Source organism: Dysidea avara, chromosome 11 (assembly GCF_963678975.1).
Source record: "Dysidea avara chromosome 11, odDysAvar1.4, whole genome shotgun sequence".
NCBI classification, from domain to species: domain Eukaryota; kingdom Metazoa; phylum Porifera; class Demospongiae; order Dictyoceratida; family Dysideidae; genus Dysidea; species Dysidea avara.
In genome coordinates, this window is record NC_089282.1 from 10,320,981 (window position 1) to 10,335,016 (window position 14,036).

At 36.5% G+C, this 14,036-nt stretch overlaps 1 protein-coding gene across 2 annotated transcripts; it reads right to left on the reverse strand.

The window, feature by feature from the left end:
- Positions 1 to 612: 612 nt before the first annotated feature.
- On the reverse strand, positions 613 to 13,993 carry LOC136238603 (uncharacterized). 2 transcript variants are annotated; one of them, XM_066029165.1, is made up of 14 exons: positions 13,803 to 13,993; positions 13,416 to 13,445; positions 9,679 to 9,745; positions 9,514 to 9,577; positions 9,247 to 9,402; positions 5,358 to 5,690; positions 4,904 to 4,934; positions 4,373 to 4,411; positions 3,517 to 3,694; positions 3,336 to 3,380; positions 3,224 to 3,277; positions 1,661 to 1,715; positions 1,512 to 1,610; positions 613 to 924 (listed from the first exon to the last, which is right to left on the reverse strand). In XM_066029165.1, exons 3-14 carry the CDS (start codon positions 9,720 to 9,722, stop codon positions 889 to 891), a joined length of 1,134 nt encoding a protein of 377 aa, XP_065885237.1. In that variant the 5' UTR covers positions 9,723 to 9,745; positions 13,416 to 13,445; positions 13,803 to 13,993; the 3' UTR covers positions 613 to 888. The 2 variants fall into 2 exon arrangements, with proteins under 2 accessions (XP_065885237.1, XP_065885236.1); XM_066029164.1 differs by lacking the exon at positions 13,803 to 13,993 and adding an exon at positions 13,569 to 13,647.
- Positions 13,994 to 14,036: the final 43 nt, after the last annotated feature.

Here is a 14,036-nt window from a genome sequence, read left to right on the forward strand (position 1 = left end):
TATTTACTTCTATACATACCTACTGTACTTAGCATATTGCATGTATACTATTTTAGAGTCCCGCAATTATTATAATAAAAACAGACATGCTGACACCAGATGAATACTAGTTCTCTCATCCATGGTGAAGAACCTATTAATGAGCATTAGCTACTATAGTACAAGTTATTAAGGATCCAGCTCAATGTGTACATACCATAGATAGAAATATAGTGCTGCCTGTTTTATTACAGTGTTACAGTCATTTCCAAGTCTATGTAACTACTCTAACATGATCAGTTTATTTAGTAGTTACTCATACTCACATAATGTTGAAATTTGTCTAAAATACTTTCTCAGAGCTTTAAAATGTGAAATTTTGGGGGAAAACTCCCATGAATAGCATCCAAATTTAGTTCCATACTTCAAACTCCACTGTGTAAATTTCATTCTGATAGTTGCTCCCCAATTTCTTGTCTGAATAGTACATAAGCATTCATGTACTACCTACACTATAAAATTAGGTGTGGTATAAGCAATAGATGCTTATGCCATGTACATGTATGTAATGTTATGCAATAATTATTCTTGTTATAATCACTTTTTATGAAACTAATAGATAAAGGTATGAAATTACACAAGCCACATACACAGTATAGATCAATAACCGTGTGCTGAATAGTATACAGGTGCTGCTTCTGATTGCTGTTGGTAGTTGCTGCTGGCTGTTGGTTGCTACTACTGGCTGTTGGTTGCTGCTGCTGGCTGTTGGTTGTTGCTACTGGCTGCTGCTGCTGCTGTTGATAGTACTTTTTTTTTGGGGGGGGGGGGGGGTAACTCCTGTTTTTTTATTTTTTTATTTCTTTTTTATATATATATTTATTTCTTAATTGTCTTTATATTAAAAATTCAATTCCCTGACTGATCAGTAGGTACTTCATCCTCCTACAGTGATGACACACAAACAAGAACAATAAATAACCACATTATTTGACTGCTATATGTCACTGTGTACTTCTCCATCAAGTATTGCATTGTAAGTTTATACAGTGTTGTATCATCAATTACTAAAAGCCAAATAAATATTTTATATACAGTAAGAAAATCAGCCATGAAACTTGTGCCTCCCTCAAAAATAACCTGTCATATAAAAGTATCCGGTCGTTGAGCATTAGGTTATTGTGGTATTTACTGTATAGTTTAGGTGTTTCACACATGGCCCAAAAATGCTAAGAAGATAAGTGCATACCCTTAAACACTAAAAGGCACTACTAATATTATTGTATATACAGACTGAAGGAATGGGGTTGTGAAATTTTTAGCCTAAAATTACTATCAGTACACATGCAATTATATGTAGTACAGGTGCCAGTAATTTGCAAATATTTTAGCCCTCAAATTTTGTGAGATCAGCCATTTGTGTTTAACACTAATCTTTTGGGAACTGAAGTTACAGAGTAGCTAGCTGGTATAAAGAGTTGGTTTTACAGCATGATATACAGTACTATTCATTCAAAGACTATGATACTTACTGCTCTAAGCATGCCAACATGGAGCTGAATTTCTCCATGAATTTTCTTCTTCCTCCCATATACTGGGAGCACCCAGTCCATATCATCACATTTGATCATCTATAATAATAGTATATTGTAACATTATAAACAACTATTATTGTACTTACTGAAATTGGCAAAAATGCCCGACCAATAAATCCATCACCTTCCCCTTCACTAGAACTGAATAAATACACAAAACAATCATACAGCACAGTACTATGTAGGGATGGTTTGCATTTTCCTACTTATTGGTTAGGCATAATAAGACCCATCAGAACGATGCATAATGTTTACAACACAAATTTAGTTTAATACTGATCCGATTCCTTCTTCACCGTTCAACATCAATTAAGCCTGAGATGTTATATTTCATCTCTACAATGCATGCATCACAGAATTACAGTACCACTTCCCTCCTTTAAGCCTCATTCTTTCTCCACTACCACATATAGAGGTGCTAATTTGCAAGTAGTATGTCACGTTTTCTTGTACTGGCTACAAATATTGTCTGTTAATAATTACAGTATTATATGCAATCTGTAACGTGATGTAATGCCCATATCCAGCCAATAGAGAGTTCAGATACAAATGAGGTTAGTATTTAGACTGGTTAAGTTCACATTTGTAATTTCCACTATAGATATTGACTAAATATGATGTATGGCTAAATACATCATTGACTAAATAACCGATACTGATTGATACCAAAATGCCCAATATCGGCTCTGATTTGATACTGATCCAATTATTGGTGGAGTCCTAACAATTACAACTACACAGAAAAACAACACTAAACAAGACATGCACATAACAAGCCGCACGATATTAAATCACAGTAAATTATTATGACTGGTGAACCCAATCAAAAGAAAGAAATGGCGGTGCGCACCTCAGCTATCAATTCTTGTCTAAAAGTGAAGTACCCATTATACTTCATTACGCTTCGTTGTCAGCTAAAAGTATGTTCAACTTGTTACACAGCATTACAAATTAAGAACTGTTCAAAAAGCACCTCTGCAATCAAAGTAGCCACTATGACGATACAAAGGGTAGCCATCACGCGCTACCACCAAATTGACACCTTTTGCTGTCAGCAAAGATGAATGGGACACAAAGGAGGACACTGGTAAGGCCATGAAGAATGCATTGTACGTACTGCAGTATGCCGAAAGGTACGCATCTGGCTGAAGCAACATCGAACAGTGAAAAAGTCAAGCCCATAGCCTTAGCTGTTATTGAATTATGCTTGTCTGAAGGCATCAGTCAGTCAGTTACTCAGTCAGTTAGTAGAAAATTTAATTGTTTTTTAAAATTTCATAGCAACTTGTTGAAAACATTTCGGGTCAATCTGAAGGCTTGCTCGGGTTTAGTTTTACCTAACCAATACTGCTTCATCATTGTCAGGGAAATGCTTTTTGGTGATGTTTTCAAGGGCCACGCCCACAACCTACTATACAATACTATCGTACTGCATGATTTTGCAAATTGTACAAACACAATACCCTGTAAACTTGAAATGAGAAAAATCAAAAGAAAATGGTTGGAGCAATTTTGATTGATCCAAGTATGTGTGTGGCCTGCCCCATCTACATGGTAGTGGCTACAATAATAAAAAAATGGTGAAATTTGAAAAAAAAAGGGATGCTGTGTATATTGATGCATTGACACTATTGTACTGTTTTACCTACCTCTGGTCAAACAACTTCATATCTCGTAACTTTAAATTCTGTTCGTCATCATCCCTGCCACAATGTTATATACAGTCTGCAAGAACATATACATACTATATAAACTGCTTACCAGACTTCAATCAAAATGGCATAAGTGTTGATGTCTTTAACAGGTCTATGGACAAGATATACAGTAACAAAAACAATAATATAGGACATGCAAATGCATGGCAAAATAAAATAAAATTTAAGCTATTAACAAATGCATATACATACAAAATACAAACAATAAAACTAAATGAATGACTTACAGTTCAAAGTACTCTTCCCACACAGGGTCAACTGTACAAGATACAGTACTACTGGTTTCATAAGCGGCTTCTATCAACTTATATTGACACAGTTTCTCTATACTCCATAAGGCTGCTGTAATTTTCTTTTGATCATTTGAGTGTACCACACTAACATAGCAGTAAGGGTCACTTGTTCCTGTAAAGAATATTCAGTCTCCATAAAACTTTACTTAGCAATTCATGCAAATATGTATACCAATTTAAACATATTGACTTATGGATATATCACTTTATAACACAATGATATTAGTCATGGATCAAATGCAGATACACATAGTGCTTCATATACAGGGTATATAAGGCTATGCATTGAACAGAGCATGTCCACTATCCAAACCCAAACATTGGTAAAAAAAGTGTTGAGATAAGTGAATTGTTCAGATAACTGAAGCCCATACATTTCATATACAGAGCTCTGTTGACATACTCTAATAGAGCATACACCTGTACTCAAAATACTCTAATAGAAGAGTCACATCCAATTTCAGATCAATGAGGGTACAGATAAACAACGGTAGGATAATTGAGGGTCTACTGTAGCTTACCAGTAAATAGCATTTGGGGCTCATAGTAATAGCACGATATTTAGGTGCTTGCAGAACTTAGGAGAAGATTTTGATATAAGTGAAAGTACACCATTCATGGTAAGTACAGCCACAAAGTGGGGTACATATATGCTATGTATATATACATATAATTTGCCATCATATAAAAATGATATTCAGTATCACATTGTGGCAAACGTGATCCTCGCATACGTATAAGTATGGTATATTATATGCACGGAAAAGACAAAATGATTCGCTTTACTCACCATCTCTGTTGCACATCAATAATTCTGTTCCCTTGATTACTAAGTTAAAATAAATATATATACATAATACAGACAATATTCAAAATTAAAAAGGAGCGAAACAAGAGATCATGATGGTATCACTATAGCTGGAGGGTAGGCAACACAACAGATTTGCACCAGCCATTCGCAAGATATGGGCGTTCAAGGTTTTGATTTAATTTCATATTTTTTTAGCCATGGGGGGCTATAGCAGGAAAAAAAGATAAACTTTGGCAGTAGAATATCACTCACAAGCAATACTTGAAATTGAAATTTCCACATTACTTACCACTGCATACAGTGTGTAGCTATATGGTCTTTCTAAGAAGAGATATGAACTTTCTTATTTATCATATGACCAAGAATCATATATGTGTACATGATTCAGAAGATTGGATTAGTTAAATGAAGCGTCACCATGTTTGGGAAGTTTAGTTATTTTAGTTATACACACTGTTTGTTATGTACACTGTATACATAAATACATACATATGGTTCCACAAAACTTACACTCTATTCGGACTGTGCCAGGTACCATTTCCTATAATTAAATCAGTTACCATATATGTATACTGTATAGTTAAAACAAAGTACACTCTGTGTGTGTGTGTGTGTTTGAACATGAAAAACAGGCCACTTCTGCTGATCTACAGACCCACTATCCCAGATTATTAAAAAGCAAGGTGTGTGACAAAAGCTACAGTATATTTTGGACACACAACTATAGCATATTAAGTTCAAAAAGAAGCTGGTCTGCTAGACTATGATGTATTACATTGTCAAACTAATTGATCCATTACACGCATGATCCAATCAAAGTCAGATCTGGATATTCTAAAAGTGGGTCAGACCCAGATGGCCCTGGCCTGACCAGGTTTCAACCCTGATGTGTTTGTTTGTGCATGTTTGCATGTAGATGCTACTAAGTGATAAACAAATGACTTGCTTGTATAATGTGATTTACCTTGTGCTGAACCTCCTCATTATCAAGTTGCTCATTGATTGCTTCCTCTACTTCTCCTTGTTCGGATGCCCTTTCTTGTTCACTATTCTTCATCATGTCTATGTCTTTGATTAGATCATCACATTTTACTTGCAGCTCCTTTATTTTCTCTTGATAACTTCTCTCCATTTTTACATGATGGACAATGGACTTCCTGTGTTGTCGTTTCAGCTGGTCTATTTCTTTTTCATAGCTCTCCACTACTTCTTTAAGGGTACTGTCATATTTCTCCTTAAGCTTTGCTTTCAATATTTCACAGCATTCATTACCATCATCCCTCAGTTCTTTAAGCACCTACAATAATAATAATAATACAATTAGACACAAATTAGTATTTCATTAAAATTCAATTAGTAACCTCAGAAAAAACAGTATGTGATAACATGAGGATTACATGTAATTAAACTATACAGGGAGCGTGGTGTGTACATGCCATTAACTCGCATACACGCAAACGGACGCCGTTTGCAGTAGAAATGTTTATTGTAAAGTATTGTGGCGTTCAAGTATTCTAAGTACTTCATTGAGCTTAAAGACAAAGAAAAAAAGAGATATGGTGATAAAATGAAGATTGGTTAATGAACCAAAGATCTGTACTGCTGCTTAGAGAGTGAGACTGATTGCTGCCGGGTACTGTCACATTGAATCTCGTCTTTTAAATGGACTGATCCTGCTTATTGGTCTGATGTACCTTATCCAGATGTCTAGTTCCTACTGTCAGCTTGTAAAGTGGAGAAAAAGTAAGAGCGACCTATTATGGTTTAGATGGGTTCAACTTTTGATAAATGGCTGTGGATAATCATTGAGCAGAGCAATTTTAGCCACAATCAGTGGGAAACAGAATGGTTTATTTTTGTCCGCTATTAAACATTCTCAAAGCTTACTATTGATGCAATTGAAAGTCTGGGTAGATACTATGAAGATTGAAGAGGAGCACTATGTGGCCATTGTACATCATGCATGGTTGGGCTGGGACAGGATTGTCATATAACTGCTGCGCTCTTTGTTGTCCAGACCAACAATCTCAGTACAATTATATATAGTGAATGGTCTGATGCATCAATGGTAGTGCCTTCTGTGAAATTCTTCATACCACTGAAATCAATGACACTAGTACTGTCAGGGCCACAGCGTGACGATAACAAACGAAAATCTACTTACCAGTTCTCAAGATAGTTGATGAAGATAGTCTAAGAAGATAACACTTTTTGATGTTATTGTACAGAATACAACAGATTAACTACAGTACTAACCATGATTGTAAAATAAACTAGATTCATTTGCCATGGCGTGACTACAAGCTGCAGTCAGTAAATTTATAATGCTGCAGTGAGTACATGTGTGAGTACATGCTGCAGTGAGACAATAACATTTACCCTCCTGTCACTGAAGGGTAAATGTTATTGTTCAGACTGCCACAGGTCAAAACATCAGCTGAAGGACAAGGCTGAACAGAATGAGTGGTTGTTATGTACATACTCTGTACTTTAATTATAATGTGAGTTCAATTTGAAATGCATGTGTTTGTTCACGTTAAACTGCACAACTTGCAATTCTGTATACGTGCCACATAAACTTTGGGATTGTGATGCATACAGCCTGTATGACAGGAGCATGATCAGCTACCCCAGTTATGATACTATCATATCGAGATCGACTAGCTAGATCGTGGGATTTATACCTTGGCTGCACTAGATTTCAGGATAAAAGTAAACAATAATTATATTGTACATACATGTAGCTACTTGCAAGCATACAACATAATCACAATGGTTACACAATGTACAAACTACAAGATTTATCCAGTCATCTGATTCTCTCTCATACATGATTAAATTGATCTGGCAAACTGAAGGATTGTATGACTATTCCAATGAATTGTTCAGCATGAACTCTGACACTAGGTAGTTGGTGGGAAACATCCATCTCCAGTCTGCAGAACACCTAGTCGTACAACTTATTTAATATCTCTCCATGCATCATCTCTTTCAAGGCCGAGTTCAAGGCGCCTTTCTGGATGTGCTTTCCATGTTATGCTAGGAACATAGTTCGACACCAAAGGATCTTTGCAGTGCCTGACATGAAATGCACACTAAAATTGAATACTGACATCCACCTACTCCCCATTCTGTTTCCCACTTTTTGTGGCTAAAACTGCTCTGCTCAGTGATTGTCCAAAGCAATTTATCAAAAGTTAAACCCTTCTAAACCATAATAGGCCACTCTTACGTTTTCTCCACTTTACAAGCTGACAGTAGGAACTAGACGTCTGGATAAGATACATCAGACCAATCAACAGGATCAGTCCATTCAAAAGACGAGATTCAATGTGAAGTATCTGGCAGCAATCAGTCTTACTCTCTAAGCAGCAGCACATATCTTTGGTTCATTTACCAATCTTCTTTTATCACCATATCTCTTCTTTTCTTCATCTTTAAGCTCAATGAAGTACTTAGAATACTTGAACGCTGCAATACTTTACAATAAATGTTTCTACTGCAAATGGCATCCGCGTGTATGTGAGTTAATGCCATGTAAATGTGATGCGGCCATGCCCCCTGCATAACCTCTATAAGATACATGTACTGTTCAGTAGGGTTCACCCTAAATGATGGGCACCGCCCAAGATTCTGCCCATAAATCCATCATAGAAACATGATATGCAATGAAAATTACTTTTATGGTATATAGCCTTAGCTATTTAACTAGCATTACAAAAACAAGAAAACACTCACACAGACAATAACACCAGCATATACATATGCAACACACCAACTTATTTCATTTACTTCATATAGATATACATACAGTACAGATGTACTTACTCTACATGCATACATGCAATGAACAAACATATTATAGTAGTATCAAGAGTATATAATAGAAACCAAGAGTGTGGAATGGTGAATTTGCCCATGATTAATGATTGCGTAAAGTAACATGGATATTTCAGTAATTATTCATGTACGCGAAATGGTAATTTGAAATATGTACGTGACAACGGGTCTTTGTTTGCCAGTTTTCTGTGTTATTCAACCAAGTATTCAACAGTTATTGTACAAGGAAAGTGTAGTGAGGACCCAAGATAACTCTACCTCGCTAAAACAACGGTTGCACAAACGAGTGTGTTGCGCCTTCAGAGATCCACTTGGCAGTGTCAGAACTTAAACAGTAGCCAATTCCCTTTAACACTATCATGTTTTCACTTGGTTTAGTGGCTGAATTGGGCTAAATACAGCAACCCTTAATGGCAACATAAACAAACAATTACTGAATTATCCGTGTTACTTTATGCAATCATTAATCATGGAGTAATACACCCGTTCGATACTCTTGGTTTCTATTATATACTCTTGGTAGTATTATAGATTGACTGTACCACTGTACTGTTTTATACAGTACATGTGATGTGTTGAGTATACATATAATTATATTCTATTTTCACAATAGAATTACACTCGATACTTCTTGTCCTCACTTTTCCTGTAAAACATTTTGATAGTTAAAGCCATATAAAGCAATGCCCGAGATTGCACATTGTTTTAATGGCAGCTTAAAAGGTTGCAAAATGAAATAAGGCAGCCAAAAATGCTACAACATAACTTTTAATGACAGCCAGATATTGAATTTAAAGAATTGTTAAAAACCCATATTTTTGTCTTCCTGCCTCAACAGTCACAAGACTAGAGGCCAAACAAATTGGCATGTAGCCAATAGTTCATGCCACAATAATAAAATGACTGGTGGTATGTGCCTTTTCTGGTTCTAACAATTATCTACCTTCTTTGCTTTGCCTCTCAATTACACAACAGGTGTATAGCTAGATTGTCATAAAATTGGCAAAGCTCACCTCATTCTTATCATCCCCATCATTTCCTTGTTCTTCATGTGTTGGTTGTTCAGGATCTGTCATCGTGTGCTGATCCACTTTTCTAACTTGTCCATCATTTCTGTTTTGAGATACCGCATGACCTTCAATGCTGTTGGTATGTTGGTCTTTCATTGTCTGTTATTAGTAACCAGGAAATTAAATTGATGTAGAAGCATTACGTACACTAAGTTACAGGGCTGAAAAAACATCTGATTGTAGGAATGGGCACGTTACTACATACTGTACCTCTTCAACAATCCTTTTGACATTGACAGCATATGGGCAGATACCTCTTGGCATTTGAACTACCCTTTAATAAAATTAAAAACACGTTTATATCACAATACATTAAATTAACTTATTAATAGCCATTAATTCAGCATTACGATTGCTTGTCACAAATTATCTTACCATGGGTCGGTTGTAGTATCTGCTTTATCGAGCAGAATTGGCATAGTAGATGTACTACACAAACATTCTGTAACAATAAAGAACAGGGACATTAATCTTGCAAGCATTTATTGAGATATATGCTGCTATGAAATAAAACATAAAAATTTGATGTTAGTGCACGATAGCAAAATATAGCATTCAGGATTTTCCAGATGATGTGTCACGTATCTTGAAATTCATTTAGTATAATCACACAAGCATACATGCACTGTACATGTAAAAACCAACACACACAACTAACACAACACACACAGAGCTATCATGTGTGACTGCATGTTCTATTAGAGTGTCTAAATCTTTTGTGCAATGTTTGTTTAAGAGTATGCTTCATGAAAATCGCACCTATATTATGCCAGCATTACATTCATTGCTTTTATCCATCTATTATGCCAAATACATGTATTCTACTGGCAAAGTCGACGCATTTCTAGCTGAAGGCATTTGCTTGCAATTGTGTGTGTGTGTGCATGTGTGTGATGTTGTGGGAAGAGCAAGTGATCAAGTACTCTAATAGACTACAGTCACGTACAGTATGTCAGCAATAAGTAGCTAGCTTCATATGTGAAGATCGAGATACTCTAATAGAACAGTCAATTTAAAGTGAGATTGTAGCTTTGCAAAATATGGAGCATAATTTAGGTAAACAATAACAGAATTGCTGGAAAGAAAAATAGGTGGAAAAAAAAAGCAAAATAGACTCATCCATACCTTCAGCTACTGTACCATGCTGGCACGGTCGTGAATACCCAGTGAACCAGGACTGGGACACCTGTATGCTACTGAGTCAGCATGAGCAAATCCTCCTGGAGCAGGACTAGTAACCCACAGGAGGCATCTTGCAGGTGAAGGTGTGAGCACCTGAAGTCCCACCTGGACCTTCACACACTATGAACAGTTTCCTCAGTTAATACCAGATACCCATTTATGCGGGCTGCTTCCCCAGTTGACACCAGGTCACCAATCCCCAATTAACAACTGAGTAGACTAGGGTGTAAGTTTCCTGCCCAAGATACAAAACAGCTATCAGGCATAACTGGACATTGAATCTGGATCCATTTAATTAGGCCAGTGCTCTAACCACCTGCCTCACACACTACACACACACACACACACACACGCACACGCACACTACACTACACACACTGAACATACAACACTATACAGTACACACTCACACACCTAACACATACGTGCACAAACATTACAAACGTGCACAGGAATCACACACGTGCACACACATGTACACACATTCGCGCACCACACACATTCGTGCATGCGCGCACACACACACACATTCGTGCACGCGCACACACACACATGCACACACACACACACACACACACACACACACACTTGAAGTAATAGTACATACTCATTTGACACAACTATAATTACTTATTTTTATTCATTATTTATTTATTAAGGCTTTACAGCTCAAATGCAGGACACCTGGTCCTACAGCCTGCTTAAAGTTGTTACATGAAGTGTGTTTGAAAAGGTGTAGAAAGGAGAAAAACCCAAGGCAGAACCTGGGCAGCCTCGAACCTGCAGCCATCCAATTAACGCTCGAACCCTTAAAGGAGTCTGCCAGGTGGTCAAGACATTTTCTCCTTGTCAATTTCATATGTATCTATAGGAACTATAGAGAGTGACTTACAGTATTATCTCAAAGTACCCCATGTGGAACCATTAGTTTATTTATTAATGCTTACTAATAACACAATTAATATTCATTGTGTCTCTTAACTCTTTTAAGATGGGCAAAGCCATAGAAACCAAAGTGACATGGCAGTGATGGCACCATATCAGAGCTCAAAATAACAGCCTGTCACCTGTCATTTTCCGACCCAAAACCCACAATGACTGACCAAATTAAAAATGGTCTGACATTATGACCTATCAAATAAAAGCCAATGTGAAAAAAATGCAACATACATATCAGTATGTACCAATGACCGACCATGCATGTTGCAGGTTGGTCTGTCATTTTGACAGATCAAGTAAGCGATGTTATATTGAGCACTGCATATAAATACTAAAAATCTCCTTATTACAGCAACAGTGCACTCTCAAGAATTTACTTTTTTGACGATGGAAAGGCTAACTAAGTTACATAACATATTTAATCTTATATTATTGTGTACATTTGGGTATGTCCAATAATTCTTTAATATAATTAAAGAAGTAGCCCATATGCCTACTTCATAACAATCAGTACATACTAAATGTAAACTAGCTATTTTAAAAATAAGAGGAAGTAGGGATTGGTATGATACAGAAAGTAAGGAAACAAACTCAAAAATGTTACAGCTGAAGTGAGAAACGATTCAACAGTAAAAAGTAAGGAAACAAGATTAGACGACTACTTGCTAAAATGAGACACACTTTAATCTCTATTTTTGGCTAATTTGATGGTCTAATTTGATGGTCTAATTTCAAGATGCTAGCCAAAAGTAGGGATTAAAGTGTGTCTCATTTTAGCAAGTAGTCTTGCTTCCTTACTTTTTACTGCTGCTCATTTCAGCTGTGACATTTTTGAGCTTGTTTCCTTACTTTTTGTAGCATGTATATTATACCAAACCCTACTTCCTTTTAAAATTTTTAATATTTCAAATAGCTAGTTTGTTTACTTTTTGTCTAGTTAGCTAGCTATATTACACTTTTTTTTGTTTTCCACATAGTATATATATATCACTTGAAGCAGCTATCTTTTACCTTCGTACGCAATAAGCGCCTCTAAAATAAATATCGTTTTGTCTTTAAAAGCTATTACAGCAACTGTTAAAGGCAAAGGCTTTAACCGCATTTTTAATGGCTTAAATGTTGATGATTTTATAGTAAAACATTGCTGGAGAGCCCACCATTAAGAGTGGAACCCTTGCTTTTAGAAGTCTCACAAAAAAGCTAAACTGGTATTAAATTAAGACTATATAAATGACTATACCCAGCAATAATAAATGCTAGAGATAACTCCTTGGGCACTACACCCGTTCATCCTTATCTTACGCACACGTACTCACACTTCGTTAAAATCACATGTTTGGGTTGTGGCGCACACCACAACTATTAAGCGCCACAACTATTAATTATCCTTCGAGAAGAACAAAGAAGCGTATGAATGATGAAAGCAAACAGCATGTGCAGTGGATAGAACGTAATCGGAACAACAGATTCATGAATCTGCTGTCATTACCAGAGCTGTCTGAAATTTCTGGAACAGTACACCTAGGTCTTACAGCAGGCAGGCAGGCAGACAAAATCCAGGTGAATTTCGATTTTTTTAAAACTCACAGTACATTGAAACATTCAACTTATCGCTTTGTTTAACCAAGGTACAGCATCATTACAGTAGTACTAATGTATTCTTTTTTTCGGGCAAAACTTATTGAAAGGCCATTTTAAATTGCAAAAATCCACAAAACCATATATTTCTTACCAATCCCTACTATACAGTACTATCCTACTGTATGATACGTACTTAAGGAAAAATTAGTCATCGTGTTTGCACTATTTGAATAGTAAAGAGCACTATAGCTACTTTACACACACACGCCACACACATACCTAATCAATATACATAATAAGTAATAACACATAAACACACCACCATATATATAAACTTTGATAACGACAGTTGCACTTATCCTAATAGAACACACACTAGCATATTATTTTAATCAAGCAGATCAACTCACTTGAACCGCTACTGGTGTTCCTCCGCTCACCTAATAGAAAGAAATATAGTTATTTATAGTGTAACATATAATAGATAGCGTCCCCTTATGTGCATAATTAGCTATATAGTCTATTCGCGTGGGATTTAGTTACGCAATAAGTTACACACATACCTACGGCAGAGGAAAACCAATCTATCGCTCCTCTAAACACTCTCGTAAGCATTTCGCACAGCAGTTCACACAATTGCAAACCTTCGCACAAATGAGCCACGAAAAGACGCGCGTTGATAGCAACACGACGCGTAATTTAATGTTACGATGACGTCATAGTTACTATCGTATCATGCGAGGTATAATCCACAAGCAGACCTAAATCAATCACGCGTTCACGTTATAACTACTTACATGGCTAACTTGTTCTGCTTTTGGCTGTTCTGCCTGCTAGCCACATGAGCGTAGCCACCCACATCCATTCACACCTCGATTCACACAAAAGACAGAATCTTTCGGCAAAGGTAACACAATACTCTAAAAGACACAGAACCAGCTAAGAAAGACACAGAACCAGCTAAGGGCAGCAGCAATAACAGCTGAGAAGCCATCGTATCGATTCCAGCAACTGCCATCACGTGATGTCAT

Bases quoted from the DNA above. Each gene is read 5' to 3' on its own strand.
- LOC136238603 (XM_066029164.1), bottom strand. From the start codon at position 13,620: ATGCTTACGAGAGTGTTTAGAGGAGCGATAGATTGGTTTTCCTCTGCC. The intron at 4,412-4,903 runs GTAAGTTTTGTG...ATTTTAACTTAG, and splicing joins TGGCACAGTCCGAATAGAGT to TAATCAAGGGAACAGAATTA. The intron at 925-1,511 runs GTAAGTATCATA...TCATCACTGTAG, and splicing joins ATGTTGGCATGCTTAGAGCA to GAGGATGAAGTACCTACTGA.